The sequence below is a fragment of the Chenopodium album genome, chromosome 9 (assembly GCF_948465745.1).
Source record: "Chenopodium album chromosome 9, dcCheAlbu1.1, whole genome shotgun sequence".
Taxonomy (NCBI): Eukaryota; Viridiplantae; Streptophyta; class Magnoliopsida; order Caryophyllales; family Amaranthaceae; genus Chenopodium; species Chenopodium album.
The window spans coordinates 65,118,086-65,134,407 of NC_137842.1; the positions used below are offsets into that span (position 1 = coordinate 65,118,086).

General features: G+C 37.0%; 3 protein-coding genes across 3 annotated transcripts; 2 read left to right on the forward strand and 1 right to left on the reverse strand.

Moving 5' to 3' along the window:
• Positions 1–717: 717 nt before the first annotated feature.
• Positions 718–8,136, forward strand: LOC145557974 (chloride channel protein CLC-e-like). The gene is made up of 7 exons (XM_081619138.1): positions 718–1,122; positions 1,416–1,812; positions 2,473–2,670; positions 3,008–3,471; positions 4,953–5,510; positions 6,625–6,833; positions 7,486–8,136. The coding sequence occupies exons 1-7, from the start codon at positions 718–720 to the stop codon at positions 7,571–7,573; spliced, it is 2,319 nt and encodes a 772-aa protein (XP_081475264.1). The 3' UTR covers positions 7,574–8,136.
• Positions 8,137–8,216: 80 nt separating this feature from the next.
• LOC145557975 (uncharacterized) lies at positions 8,217–9,437 on the reverse strand. Its single transcript, XM_081619139.1, has 2 exons — positions 8,840–9,437; positions 8,217–8,736 (listed from the first exon to the last, which is right to left on the reverse strand). Exons 1-2 carry the CDS (start codon positions 9,435–9,437, stop codon positions 8,477–8,479), a joined length of 858 nt encoding a protein of 285 aa, XP_081475265.1. The 3' UTR covers positions 8,217–8,476.
• A 1,107-nt stretch (positions 9,438–10,544) lies between these two features.
• Positions 10,545–15,688, forward strand: LOC145560178 (uncharacterized). The gene is made up of 8 exons (XM_081621441.1): positions 10,545–10,880; positions 10,978–11,289; positions 11,630–11,913; positions 12,014–12,142; positions 12,761–12,883; positions 14,121–14,228; positions 14,722–14,900; positions 15,040–15,688. The coding sequence occupies exons 1-8, from the start codon at positions 10,733–10,735 to the stop codon at positions 15,161–15,163; spliced, it is 1,407 nt and encodes a 468-aa protein (XP_081477567.1). The 5' UTR covers positions 10,545–10,732; the 3' UTR covers positions 15,164–15,688.
• Positions 15,689–16,322: the final 634 nt, after the last annotated feature.

The window sequence follows — 16,322 nt, forward strand, 5'->3', positions numbered from 1 at the left end:
TTCCTTCTCTCATAAAATATTCAGTTCAGTTAGCTCCAATAAGTTAAGTTCAATTCAGTTCAGTTCAATTCAGTCAATCAGAACAGACCCTAAAACTTACTTGATTCGATAAGCATAATTGAACCAACTCGATTATTTGCATTGATACATGTGAATAATGAATATGCATGATTTGGTATATCAATTCATGATTTGGTACATCAATTCATACCTAACCTTATGCTAATTTGCTTAGTAAGTTTTTAGGATGTTTGTTTTACTTTCTTATAACTGTTTTATGAAGCCTGTTTTATAAGTATATTTCAAATAATTGTGTTAGATCTGATTAGATCTAGTAGGATCACACCATATCTACTTTGGATTTAAAGCACAACACTACTTATACGGTTATATCTTGTTTAGTTCAAACTTTTTTTTTTTTCATAAGTTTGATGTTTATATCAGATTATTGTTTTGTGTTTATTCATAATTCATAATCATAATGATAGGTGTCGCTCGATGGTTGTGCCACGTGTTTGTTGAAGAGCACCAAAATCCAAGACCATGTGCGACAAAATGCCACAAATACACAATCAGCTTATCCAATATCCAATGACTCGAAAGAAAGACGTTTGGATGAGAATAACCATGGAGTGGGAAACACCCTCAAGGAAGCTTTTCCGATGACAAAAATTCCGATTCCGGGGTTACCAGAATCAAACTTCTTCGTCAACAACAATGGCGGCTGCACCCTCTTTCACTACAACTACTTTCTTTTCCAGAAATAGCAATGACAACACCAAAATATCTCACTCTCTATCAAATCACCTTTGCGCCATTCCAATCTCAACTAATTTTACGCCGCCAATTTTACGTTACGCCACCCTCCTCCGCCGTCATCGCCGCCGCATACGACGTTACAATTTCAACGGAGTTGGAGATGATGATTACAGCACCACCACCAGCGGCGGCGCCGGCGACGGAGAAACGCCGGCCACCCCTGATACTAATTCTATGAAGGGGTTTCTGGCAGCCGTGATTGACAGTCTTCCTCTTCCGCAAGGAGAGGCTAATACTGCGATTATCTCTGCTTGTGTTGTTGGCCTTCTTACTGGCGTCAGTGTCGTCCTTTTCAATTATGTGGTTCGTATACCCTAACCCTAACCCTTTTTTTACACTCATCATTTCATTTCATTGTCTTTCGATTTTATTACTCCTTCCGTCTCAAATTAATTGACAATGGCAATGTTTTCGAGAAATTTGACATTAAATGATGAATATTATATGATATTTGAAAACAACTAACACGATTGCACGTGACTATGGCGTGTTTTGCAAAACAGTTGTGGTAGTTATTTTGGGACGGAGGGAGTAATTTTACTAATTTATAATTTTTCACTTTGAGTGTTATCTGATCAATGAACAAAAGGCTTTAGGTTCATGAATTACGTGATTTTTGTTGGGATGGAGTACCATACCGAGGTGCATCATGGTTAAGGGAGGAGAATCTTGAAGAAACTTGGAAGAGGACTATATTCGTACCGGTTGGTGGGGGTGTGGTTGTTGCTGTGTTGAACTATATTCGAGAAGGACTTGATTCCACTGAAGGAGGAGACTTTAAAACCATTCCTCAAATTCGGGCTGTGTTTCAGCAGTTCCTTAAGTCGTTGGCAGCATGTGTCACTCTTGGAACCGGGAATTCGTTGGGCCCTGAAGGTCCTTGTGTTGAAATTGGTTCTTCCATTGGCAAAGGAATTGCTTCTTTGTCTGGTAGGAGTGCTGGGAAAAAGGTTCCTCTTGTTGCTGCAGGATCAGCTGCCGGGATTGCTTCTGGTTGGAATTCTTCAACTATAGATTGTAATGCACTTACCTACATTGTTTTACATTCTTTGCCGGGATAGTAGCCCTGCTCTTTTATGCCTAATGACTGCTCTCGCAATAACTTTGTGTCTTAGTTTGTGTATGTGGTGTCTCCTGTTTTTGTTATTTAGTTTTGATCATAAAGATAGAGGAGTTCAGGGGTAAATTTTATAGTCGGGCCAATTTAGAGTCATCAGAAGGTCAGACTAAGCCTTTTAAATAAGTTTACTTTAATTAAGATGATGAAAATTGAGGAGTTGTGGAAGCCTGGTTATATGTTCTTGCGAATGGACCTCAGAGACTTAAGAAAAAACAAGAACTGCCAAAGTGCAGGATAAAGGCATGCCAACTCTATCACGTATAAAGTTTGGTTATACTATATTTTCTAGCATGTAGTTTCAAGGCATTCCAACTTAATCAAATTTTAAAATCTCTTCATAGATATTTAGGTTCCTATCTTTTTTATTTGGTTATTTTTGCTAACATTTAGTTCTGAATTCATTTGTGTGCTTCTAAAGGCTATAGGTTATACTTGCTTTTTTGGCTGCATCTTTTTCAAGGTTATTTTCAGTAACGTAGGAAAGTTGTATTTTTCATACATGCTCTTGACCTGTATAAGTTATTTTCACACAGGATTCAATGCTGCTGTAGCTGGTTGTTTTTTTGCTGTGGAGTCTGTTATACGGCCATCACCTGATTCAGATGTATCTCTTACAAATACAACCTCAATGATCATACTAAGTGCTGTCATAGCTTCTGTATTGTCTGAAGTTGGTCTTGGTGCCGAACCAGCATTCAAGGTCCCTGATTATGATTTTCGTTCTGCAAGTGGTAAGTTTTGAACTCCTCCTTTCTCACTTATTAGTTACCAATGTTTGTACAAGTAGATTGGCAACTCCTTAAAATTATCTGTCTATTTGTATTCAGAATTTAATCCTACAGCGTACAAACATGAACCAACCTTCTATTTTCACTGCAATTTCATATAAAAATTGCCAATGTTGCTTTGAGGGTATCATATGTAATATTCAGTCCATCATAAAGAGACCATTCTTTCCAAACATTTCTAAAGACTCTTTTCACTCAAGGAGCTTATCTTTAATAGTTGTAAAATTTTCTGCATGAGTTATTATTTTTAGATTCATTTAGTTAGCTTTTGACTTTTCAGAGCTTCCGCTGTATCTTTTGCTGGGAATTCTATGCGGCTTGGTTTCTTTGGCCTTGACTAGGTGTACTACTTTCATGTTACATAAGGTTGAAGAAATTAAGAAAGCTGGCCGAGTACCCAAAGTTGTTTTTCCAGTAACTGGTGGCTTAGCTGTTGGACTCATGGCTTTGGCATATCCAGAAATTCTATACCGGGGTTTCCAGAATGTTGATATTTTGTTGGAATCTCGACCGTTTGTAAAAGGTCTATCAGCTGACATATTGGCTCAATTAGTGGGTGTTAAAATTATTGCTACATCTTTTTGCCGAGCCTCTGGATTAGTCGGGGGATATTATGCACCATCACTTTTTATTGGTGCTGCTACAGGAATGGCATATGGAAAATTTATTGCTTTGGCAGTTTCTGAAATCAGTCCAATCCACCTTTCTTTCATTGAAGTGGCATCCCCACAAGCATATGGCCTGGTACCAGTTATTATTGCTTTTATGATTTCAATGAGCAATATATAAATGCAATTGTTGCTTTGACCAGCATATAGTATGCAGATCTGTATTAATTTTATATCAGTCCTCATGTTTGTCCTTAATTGTGGATTTGAATTTTCCGAATTTCTGGGAGCTTGAGACTCTAATTGCTTTGTGGTTTGTTGGTGTGTCTGAGATTAATGCTGCGAGTGTAAAGATTAAAGAACTTGCTTTTTATTTTATTTTTTATCTTTTAGGAACACAAAACACTTAATATAATTCCACAAAGAGGAACTAAAAAAGGGTATTGTCTTTACTTTCAGTAATTTTTATATGGTTTGCATTGATTTGATCGACTCTATGAGTAGTGGAAAAAGGCACTATCATAGTATTTGTGAACTTGTGTAAATTGTCAATTATCCATGGGTTGTGGTCCTTGTGGTTTTTACACCATTCTTTGTCTGTTTTTTTATGCTTAGTGTCCAGTTAGCTTACTTAGCTATCAGTCTTAATTATTTTCATAATATTGAATTTTACCATTTGTCATTCCTGTTGTTTCCTGCTTTCTTCAAACCACAGAGGGAGAATAAACATTTAGACAGGAAAATTCTTTCCTGGAGTAGTGTGTTTCTGAGAACGGACCTTTTGCAGCCATCATAAGTTGCTCAAAATTAGGCCTGTTCACAGATCGGATATCCGATCCGAAATGTGATTTCGGATCGGATATCCGAAGACTCGGATATCAAAAATTGATATCCAAATCCGATTTGAAAAATTCGGATATCCGATATTCGGATATCCAAAATTTTCGGATCGGATGCTTCAGATATCCATTATCCAATATTACGTAAAATTGTTATGATTACTTTCGAAATTTCACTAATTTTACCGTTTTTTTATCCTAAGTTGTATAAAATATTTTAACAAAAATAGTAGTCCTTTTGCAATTAATATTATCATCAAATGTATTAAGAATATTACAATAAGTTAATAATACAGGGTTAGTTTTATATGAACAATTTAAAAATTATATTATTTTAGGCTTTATATTTCGGATATCTTTCGGATATCGGATATCCGAAATTTTGAAAATTAATATCCAAATCCGCATCCGATATCCGCTTTTTCGGATCGGATATTCGATCCGAAATGAAAACTCGGATCGGATATCCAAAAATTCGGATCGGTTGCGGATCAGATTATCGGATTTTCGGATAGTTTTGTACAGGCCTACTCAAAATGCCTCTCTTTATCTAGTTTATGAAAGTTGCTTTTACTAAGTGGCTCAAATAAATCTCTCACACTAGCTGTCTAGCTCAATACTATCCTAGTTGGAGGTTTAAGAAAATAAGCTGTTCATGTTTATGGCCCTTTATAGATTGGGCTAAGATTTGATTTTGTCAACCTAGTTATTGTTGCTGATCTAGCTGCAAGTTTAGGCTTTATGATTCATTAATATATGTTAACTTTTGGAACTACAGGTTGCCATGGCTGCTACTCTTGCAGGGGTTTGTCAAGTACCTCTGACATCGGTGCTGCTACTTTTTGAGCTTACTCAGGACTACCGTATTATTGTACCACTTCTAGCAGCTGTGGGCACGTCATCTTGGATTACATCTTCAAGGATAAAGAGAACGGATTTGAGAGATTCCAAGACAGTTAATGAAAGTTCCCTTAAGATTCAAGAAAGTAATGGATCAAACAATAATGCTAGTTTACGTTCTTCTGGCAACTCATACCCTGTAAAAGAATCTAATACTGATAATATCTGTGAAATTGAGAGTTCAAGCTGTTTTGATGATTCTGATGCGGAAAGTGATGAAGTTGAAAGGAAAATTTTTGTGTCGCAGGCCATGAGGACAAGTTTTGCGACTGTCTTAAGAAGTACATCACTTATTGAAGCTGTGACTCTGATGCTTGCAGAAAAACAGTCTTGTGCACTTATTGTTGATGAGTATAATTATTTGATTGGTATACTATCTCTGGAGGATATTCTAGTGATCAGCAAATCTGCGCAAGCTAATGGAAGAAAATCTGAGGTATAGGTTCCCACTTCCCAATTCTTCTGATGCATGTGAAGCTAATGAAACGAGATTATCCTTCCTCGTTAATATTTTATGCAGCACAAGTGAGTACACGAGTCTGGTCTCCTGATGCCAAATTGTAGTTACTGTCACACAGAGTAGCTTTTAATTGCTGGACTAAACTTTCTGTGTTAGTTCTTTGTTAAATCTACATTCTTTTCAACTTATATTGACTTATCAGTCATTTCATAATCTATGAAAAGACTTCAGTACTTTCCAGAAAGAAGGAATTCCTGAACATGTTTGTGGAATGAAGTTTCAATTTTTTTTTTTTTTTTTCCTTTTTACGATCTTGCTATTGTGGCCAATTTCACCTGTCTTTAATTTTGCAAAAGAACAAAATAAGCAAGATGTTTAAGTGAAAAAAAAAAAGGTTGGAAATCTAAATACTACGTATATTATAGCTAACAAAGGTGATGAAATAATAAAGTTTTTCTTCTGACAACGGAAAATTGGAAAGCCGTTTTGTGGAATATTCCCTAGTGCAAGACTCATGCCATCCCCCCACCCCACAAAAAAAAAAAAAAAAAAATAAAAAAAAATGCTTTCTCCATCAATTTATGTGATAGAAAGTGTATCACTTTAGATTTGTATGAGAATTGAAGTATGGATTGTCAATTGAAGTTACCTCTAGTTTCTAATAGATGAAATTGAAATGGCCTTTTCTAATAATAAATTGAAACTTACTGTCAGTTAGCAGGGATCATGCTATATACATAGTATTTACATTTTTAGGTCGTGGAAGGATATTTACTGTCAGTTAGCATTTGGTACTTGACGTACTTCATCTGAAATCAAAATCCTGATGGTTATCACTTCATTGTCTACTCTCTAGTCTAACCTTTCCATGGGTTAAGGAAATCAAAGTTGAATTAGTGAGCAAGTGCAATGCTATAGAGGATGATTTTGAATAGTGCTGCTTTTAAGTGTGCTATTCATTTTCTCTTGCTTATTTCCAACCTAAGTCTGCTGAGATTTTGCTTATCCAGGAGTTCTGCATGACATGGTAGCTACCTCTGTTCACTTGTTTGTTGTACCAATGAATTTGACTGTTCTGCACATATCACAGGAAATTTTAGTGGCAGATACTTGTTCTCTTGATGGTGAAAAACATGAGGTGTTGTGGACAGTAACCCCGGACATGGATCTTCTCTCGGCTGAAATAATTATGATCAGGCATGGTTTAAGTCAGCTGCCTGTTATCTCTGAGGTTGGGGAGGGGTGCAGAGGAAAACCAGTGGGCATTATAGACATGCAGTGCATCAAGCTAGCTTGCAGGTATTACTATGCATCTGTTCTGTTACTCTGTTAGACATGCATTGCACTGAGGCTGAAACTATATGAATTTAGGATATTGAAAAATGGCTTTAAAATCAACTTCTGTCTATGCCAGGTATATGATAGTACTTCTGTCAAATTGATGACTAGTGTTGGTTTTACTGGGATAACTAGTAGTTTGTGCATTATGTCATGGTTGTTTTAGTGAATGCCTTCGTTTAGACATATATGTTACCTTAAATGCCTACATTGTATGGAGCTTCGCTGTTTTCACCCTAAAAAATATCAAGTATGAGGAATCAACCGCCAATTAATTTAGTTTAGGGCCTAATGGCAGTAAATTCAGAAAAGAGCAGTTAGTTTAGAATAGGGAAATTCAGTCTCAGATTTACTCCATAAGACTAATAAGTTCAAACATGCTCTTATTAGCTCAGATAATGGTCCCGTAGTTGTAAAGAATGGTGCTTACATTTGCTGACACTAGACTCTTTTTTCTGGGCATTATTCTTTTAAATGGCCAAGTCGGGGCGGACTTGTTTATACAAGTATACAATATTACTCTGGGATTGCTGGCATTTCTTCCATCTAAAAATCAGTTCACGAAATCTTGGTTATTTTGATTTATTTTATTTATGTACTTTTTTGTGTGCAGAGCTGTTGCCGTCAAAGAATATCTGAACAAGAGAATTAGATCAGCAGAAATGGATCCCTTCAAGCCCAGGAGCAAGTCTGCACCTTGATTATATCTTTGAAGGCCAACCTGCCAGTCATCATCATGAAATTTAAACCTGGAAGATGACAAATAACCTCAACAAGGGTACTAAGTGGTGACATAAATAGCAGCTTCTTTACGCCTAGAGTATTTTGTAAATACGGCATGTGAAGTGGTTAAGTGTTCACCATATTTAAGAGCTGCAAGGACTGGTCAATTGGTCATATAATCTTTGTCGACTTTTTGTCCATGCTCCAAATTGGCTTGTTCATCGGAAGGTTTTATATATTGGCTGGGCTGCTATCCAGACTGGAATACAAATTTCATACAGGAATGTCATTGAGACAGTGGTATACATTGTACAGTAGTACTATTATCATACGAGTAAGTTTTTTTTTTGCAAGGGGTAATTCACTTTGAGGCTATTGAGCTACAAAGGACAATACTCATTTTTTTTTTTTTTGGTTAAAATACTCTTATTGTTAGAATGTTAGGAACCCAAATATTTTGTACCAAGTGTGGTAGACTTTTTAGGCTGTAATTGGATATCTGTTATTTTTCAATTTTCATTTATAGCACTTGATTATCAAATGATTGACTTTTGTCATTAACTTTATTACCTTAATTAAAGTATAAATCACTTTGAATAAACCTTTATGCATTACATGAAACATGACCATAAATATAGAATACTAGCCTGATCAGATACTTTGAAATTATCAGCAAACATGTTACATATACAAAATGCAAAACGTTCAATTTTCTAAACACAAAATGTCTTATTGATTCAAAACAAAATGTAAATAAAACACAAAAGTATAAAACCAAATGTAATAAACTTGTCGTGTTGTGTTCCAATCCCCTAGCACAGTAACATGCCTTCGGCTGGTGGTGGGACAAGAACATAGCAGTTGCGGCGAACTGTTAGTAACTAGTTCCAGTAGTGAAAGATAGGCATGACAGAGAACTTCATCATGCCAAGGTTGCAGTGGATGCCATTGTGTTCTCCACAAGCAAAGTAATGAGGCTGCCACTTGGTGAGCTTGAACTCAAATCCGCTTCCACCTCCTTGGGTGGTAGTAGCCACTCGCTTTCCTCTGCTTAAGTCGCAATTTAAGTAGCTCTGTAAGTCCGGCAGTAAGTATACACTGTGGCCTGGTGCCCCGTTTACTGGTGCATTGAATTTGAACACTGCCAATACCATTAAGGTTAGTTTATATAGTAGCATGCATGCATTATAGTATTACTTAATGAACAGATTTGTATACAACATTATGGTCACGCATGTACTTACCTAGGACATCATTGACATAAAAGGGTCCATTTTTGAGAGCCCAATCACTGTAATTAAAGCCAAAGTTCCAGTTGTTAGAGCCTCCTACGACAATCTTGTTAGGCCCGTCTGTGCGGTTTCTCTTAGAGAAAGGGCAGTCACCCTGAGGGGTACCTGCAGGAGGAGGCGACTCAGCTTGTCCCCGAGGGGTACCAGCAGGAGCAGGGGACTCACCTTGTCCCCGAGGGGTACCAACAGGCGGTGCATGATGACTCCTTCGCGCCCTTCCCCTACCCCTTCCCCCACGCCAACCCCAACCACCCCACTCCCTTTGAGGGGGAGGAGGGGGCACTTCCTGACCCCTTCCCCAACCCCAACCCCAACCCCAACCTCGTCCTTCAGGAGGAGCAGGCGGTGTTTCCTGTCCTCGACCCCATCCCCAACCTCGCCCTTCAGGAGGAGAAGGCGGTGTATCCTGACCTCGTCCCCACCCCCAACCCCAGCCCCAACGTTGTGTTGTCAATGGTTTTTCCTCCTTGTTGGCCATGCATGTTCCCAACAAAGAAGCTCCTAGTATTGTAATAACTAGGATACATACTGATGAATTAACGGTATTCATTTGTGACAATTGGTATATTTCTTACACTTACAAGTAATATCAATAAAATGTACTACTAGCTAGTAGGATTAATGTTGCAGTGATCATCTCTTTTGCTACATACACAAGGCTTATATAGGGGATATAATGCACATTTGTGGAGCAAAGATTTACAAGTTTCGCCGAAATTTGGTTTGTCAAAAATAGACAACCCTTAGACTTTGCAACTGAGCTGAAGAGAAGTATTATTGTGCCAAATATTCCAGCATTATTGATCAAATCAAAGTCAAGAGATATACTGCTAAAGTGCTAAGTGCTAACTACACAGTTTTAGTGGGTTGGTTTGAACTGTTGGTAGAAAACAGGTAATTAAGTTGATACTGAAGTAGCCTTTTTTACCATTTGTTAATTTGAAGAAAATAAGTTGAGTTCATTTCATACATGAATGGCTTTAATTAGTGCGCATTTGCCAAATTTGGTGACAAGTTTAAGTAGTAATGATGCAAATATGCAATGGATGTATTACTGTGTAAAAGTTGACCAAATAAAAGTTTGGGGAAGTAGCAATTTACTACTTTTACTATACTAAATCCGTAGAACTTTAGGTCTTACTACAAATTTAGATTATTGTAGTGAATAATGACGTTTTTCTGACATATTAATGATGCTATATTAGTAACAAGACTAATAACATGGGATTAATTATCAACATCATTGTTATGCAACAATCGCATGACCAAAACGGTGGGGCGATACCAATTTTCTATGAACAAAGTGTTGGCTCACTTGACAAGATTCTTACCTCAAATCCTAGAGGTATGAAGTTCGAATCCTACTAAATGAGACTATTTTGGGTAGAGATTTCCTTACCATCCCCTCTACTTTCAAGTGTCGCAAATACTGACTAAAAAATCGTCAGGGTTGAGATCTGGTCAAAAAAATAACAAAATTTAAATTTCATTTATTTTGTTTTTCTCGTATTACGTCTTATTATTATTATTTTATTTTTTTTAATGTGGCCTAGGCTTGGCACTTACGGTATGCAATGTCGTGTCACGGTTTTTTTTTTTAGGTACCGGGCTATACCGTGCCACCTATCGGGCCTAGGATTATTGGGCTAAAATGATACCAGCTCCTCTGGGTCGGAGTCTAAGAGGGATCAACGATTGGATGACTGATGTTAGAAATTTGAAATTATGAGAAAACACAACTAAATAGAAAATAGAAAATCAGACACCATTTTTCACCAAAGCTCTGATTTCCCCCCTCATCAACCCTACGCCATTGTTGCAGCTTCAAGGTAGGAGAGAGAAAGTATGGGAGGTCCAGCGACGAAGAGGACGATATCACAAGAAGCATTCGATGAAATTGTGAAAGAAAACATTGAAGATTATGAAATGGAACCTGCTGAAGCTGTTCAAGACGCCATTGATTCTCTCACTCTTCAAGGCGTCGATCTTTCTGGTAATCAATTAATTCTTTAATTTCTCAAAAATTTGTCAATCTTTGAGTTTAATTTCAAAATTTGAATTGAATTTATTGTTGATTTGTGTTGGAAAAGGTATAATTACCTGTATACCGGGGGAAAGCTCGGTGGAAGATAATCCAGTGATGAAATCAATTGATGATTTGATGAAATTTCTTGATGAATTTGAGGAGAGAGAATTGCAGAATTTGACGCCATTGTTGCGTAACCTTGCCAATCTTTGTGATCCTAATAATAGCAAGGATAAAGATTCGAATGCCAATGCGGCGATTGCTGCTAGAAATGGAGGAGTGGAATTGGTGACATCGATTTGTGAGAAGGTTTCTGGTAGTGGAAATGAGGAGGTTGTTGTTGCAGCTCTCTTGGCACTCACTTCTTTGCTTCGTGGTATGGATTTTTGTCCTTTTCGTCTCGAGTTTGAATCTTCTAAGTTATTATTGATAGTGTGAATGAATGTTGTTCAAATCTTGATGATTTTATTTTTCAAATGTGTTATGTTTGCATTAAATTTTGCTACCTAATTGTGTTTTGATACTTGTATGATCACTTTTTCGGGTTGTGAATAATTAGAATGTGTTAGATTGGACTTGAAAATTAGTTATTATAGATTGGACTTGATGATTAGTTATAATAGATTGGACCGTAGAGATTTAGATATTAATTTATTGTAGATTGGATTGAGAATTGCTGATTGTTGCGTTTTATGTGGTGAATTTCTGTGATTCAGATGTTCAGACTGCTCAAACCTTTCACAAGTGTGGTGGCCCGGATATAGTCATAGGCATTTTGAATCAAGATGCTCAAAGTTCTGAGATATTGAATGCTTGTTTTTCTGTCATTGCTGCCTCGGCAACTGAGAATGAAATTCTCAAGGAAGCATTTGTTAACTTGAAGATTGATCAACTCATGGTCAACACATTGAAGGGGGATAATAAAGGCAGTGTTCCTAGTATGTATGATGCCATACGGGTTTTACTGACTCCTGATGACTTTCGTGTTGCTGCTTCTCAAGTATGTCAGTGTAACCCTTACCTAAGAAGCTTTGACGTTTTGCAAATGGTGTTTGTATTTGGTTCATTTAGTAAATTATTTGTTGTATATATGCTTGTAGGTTTATGGATATGCTCGTCAGTTTGCAAAAGCTGGAATTGCTGAAGCTCTTGTGGATGCACTCCAGGAGGGCCTCACTTCACCCACTCTAGTTTCTGCAAGTGTTGCTTTGAAGGCTGTTGCTGTAAATGTAAGTATATTGCTTTAAGTGGCAGTTCGGATTCAGCTCTAATTGTAACATCCCTTTTATAGATGTGATGATTTTGTGTTCTATCAGTCCTGGCAAATTTTCGTCTATCTTCCACTAGCAGACAGTAGCATTTCTTATAGCGGCAGCCAACATATATGGTTGTTTATTGAACTGAACTTAGCATGAAGGAACTTTGTCAAAACTATTAAGCGCATTTTTTTTTTGTATATAATAGATAGATTTCCATGTAGTTTTAGAATGACTGCAGATTGGAATGAATAAATTAGCCTGCAAGCATTGACCTTGTACTTGTCTGCATTTGCTTTTCACTATCATTATTCAACAGCTTAAAATGTCAAACATATTTTTTGCAACTTCTCTTATATTCACTTTGACATCTGGTTTTCTGAAGTTTCGTATATGCATAGTCTCTGCCTGTCATTAATAATTAGTATCAGATTCTGTTGAGATTTCTATGAGTTTTTGGTGTCTTACATTGCATTTCTATACAGTATGTGTGACTTAGTGGCTACAATGTCGGGTTAAAGCTAGTCTTGGAGATTAATCAATGAGCTTCTCCTTGCTCACTCCTTCACTTTTGGCATTGTGTGGTCACAGGATGAAATTTGCAGAAGTATAGCCGATAGGGGTGGTATTGATGCTGTTCTCCGATGTATTGATGATAGTGGTGAACAATTGAACAAGTCTGTAGCCCGATCCTGCTGCATTTTACTGACTAAGGTGTGCATTTACTGCCTATATTGTAAAATAGTTTCATGTTTTTTTCCAAACAACATACTAGAGAAGTTGGAGAGTTTAAGTGGAAAAAGACTTTAACTAACAGAATAAAGTGCACTTCATTATGTTTTGTCATTATATGTAGTTAAGTAGCTTCACAGTTAAATTTATCAATTAATCATGGTGTCAGTTTTTTTCATTATTAACTTGGTAAACCAAAAAAAAAAAAAAAGAAAAAAAAAATTGATAATAAAATTAAAAATTATACTTGTATTTACTTTCAGATTTCACAACCTATGCCAGTCTCAATTAAAAAAGGGGTAAAATTACAGTCGTGACTTCCTTAGATTCCACTAGTACCCCTGTAGGAACTATGTTGGGTAGTGTGACGCGTGAGTGGTGCTTTGATTGCTGAGTTTGGACAAAGAATTGGGAAGACTTGCACTTCAGTATGTGACTATTTTTCAGGATCTAGAGATAAGCATCTGAAAAAAGGTGAAGCCTGCCCAGGGGTTGTTTGAGGATGATCCTCCCTCTGAGGGTTGACAAGTGACTATTAAGTAAGCGTGGGTGAATTTAAGAATAATTTAAGAATATACTTCAAATTACCATTAGAATGAAAGTGTTCGCTAAAGACCCTAGAGTGAATGTCTGACAATTGTAGAGAATTGGATTTACGAAACATTGTATTAATGTGTATAAGTCTGCGTCATAGGCTCATAGCATTAATTGATGGAATATTCAGAGTTTTATAACCATACTTGAAAGATGGGCATTACTCAATACACTTAGCGTTGCCATCTTCAATGGACCTCCTTTTGTGTTAGAGATTTGACAATCTCATGGGTGTTTGACTCATGGCATCAGAACTCTAGAGGGTAATTGACACTTTTTCCATGCAAGTTCAGCTTATCCAGGTCTAATAGGAAACAGATATATGACATGGAGTGCCATGCACACCAGTGTGTGCATGCCTTTAGTTAGGGCATATTTGTGTGGGTTAACCACAGGTCTATAGCAGTAGTGTTTTGTTTTTACTGGAGGGAAAGGTGTACAACTGTGAAACTAACTGTTGGGATTACTTGTGCAGTTCCGAAAACGTTAATTTCTTAATGCATTCGTTCCTTCGTTTATTTATTTATTTTCACTCACTCATTTGACTGTAGCTTATAGTTTCTACATCTCTGTTGCTCGTTATGCATCAGTTAATGAAGCTTAACTGTTGAATATTTTTTAATAGTTGGCTGGAAGCGACTACAATAAGAGTGCAATAGTGGAGAAAAGAGGTTTGGATAGATTGATCAGCCTCTGCGGCAGATTTGCAGATGAGCCATCTGTAATACAAGAGGTGAGGAATGTGCAAATTAGTGTGGAACTTGTATGGTCCTTCTAGTGACCAGTCATTGTTTGTTAAATTAATTTAAATGAATTCCAGTAACTCTGCCTGCCTTACTGAGCACTGATCAGTCATATACTTTCATTTTTCCCATAATATTGATTCATCCTATGTTACTCGGACTCGGGTACCCATGTCCGACACGGGTATGTGTCCAAGTATCCGACTCGGCTATTTTGTGAAAAAATTCTATGATTTTGAACTAAAATGAAGTGTCCAAGTGCCATACCCATGTCCGAGTGTCGAGGGTCCGACACTGGTACTTGAGGTAAAACGAAGAGTCCGAGTAACATAGGATTCATCCTTTGACCTAGCTTGCAAGCAACCATTATATGCCTTTTGCAATGAGCTATCTTAAGTTGGCAATTATTGTATATTTGTTGTGCTGATGTGTGCTTTGACAGTGGCACAAGGGTTATGTAGTAATAATTTTCTTGTTCTACAGGTTATGTATATAATTAGTGTGCTCTCCCTTAGATCTCCTGATCATGCATCTCGTGCTATAGAAGCTGGAGCAGGAGATCTGGCTATCCAAGCCATGCAAAAGTTTCCTTATGCGCAGCAATTGCAGAGATATGCATGTATAATGATACGGAATCTTGTGGTCAGAAACCCAGAAAATAGGTAAGCCAGTAATCATTGGGTTCACAGATTATGACATGTAGTTCCAAATGAGCTAGAACTCTATTAGTTTTGCACTATTGGAAGAAGCATAGATTCCAAGGCTAATTTTTTTATTATTATTATTTGCCATCATTCACAGAAAAATTTTGCTTGACAATGGCATTGAGAAGATCATCAGAAAGGGCAAGGAAAACCATCAGAGTTGTAACGCTGCTGCAACAGATGCTCTACGAGACTTGGGGCTTGATAATTACAACTTGTAACTCCTACTGATGCTGCGACACAAGAATGTTTTCCTCTGGAATATAAAGAGAAGGCTCATGCCTCCATAAGAAGTAATTTTCTGCACTCGACTTTAATCAGACTTGCTGTTATTGTCAGCGTGTCTTTGTGTGATATGATGAATCTGGCAAGAGATAGTATGAATGATCATGTGGAACCTGAAATCCTGAAGTGGTCTTATATTGTTAGCAGTTACTAGCTTCAATACCTAGCAATAGCATGCTTATGAATAGAGAATCAGCTGTCCAGCATTTAGTCTATAGTCTCTATACGCTAGTTTTTCTTTTTGGTTCTTTTACACTGCTGCGAATGGATCGCATGTCTTATTCCTTTAGAGCCATATTGCCCATATATTGGAATCGACCTATTTGAGAGGATTACAATGCACCTTCTGTATAGATTACTTAAGCACCTCTTTGGTTCAGAAACTTTCTAGGTGCTCTTAAACAGAAAAAATGCCATGTTTTGGTTGCTTCATTATAAAGTTTTTTTTTTTTTTTTTTTTTTTTTTTAAGTTTATTTGTCATCTCTCTGTTAATCATTTCTGAGGGTATTGAACATTCTCAATCATGTTGGTGGGAGAACAACTTCCAGGGTCTACCACCACTTGACCCACTATTACCCATCAGGCCATCACCAACTTCCGAATTCGACTTGTTCATGACCCATCAACTAAAACTTGGCCAAGGATTTGAATTCGTTCATGGCTAGATTACTAGATAAGTGGATATGGCCAGTGTCGGGGGATAAAACAGCACCCTCTGAGCTGAGAGAAAAGTAGATTGTTGGATATAATGATTACTTCGTATTATACACTGCTCAAAATTTTACTTGAGAAAATACAAGTTCCTCAACCTGAGAAACATGTATTATATGGGGTAAATTCGTCATTTTCAATCCATAAGTTGGGTAGTATTGTAATTTTGTCTAATAAATAAATTAATCTAAGTTACAGCAGAGCAGTTTTAATGGAGAGCCGAAGAACAACTTTCATGGATATATGATTTTTTTTTTTTTTACTTATGTACCAAACATCAAATTTGAAGTATCAAATCATTCAATAATTTCAATTCTTACCGAATTTTTTTCACCAAATCTCCCCTAATTCTTTGCCAGAGGTTAAATTTTGAACGGCATTCA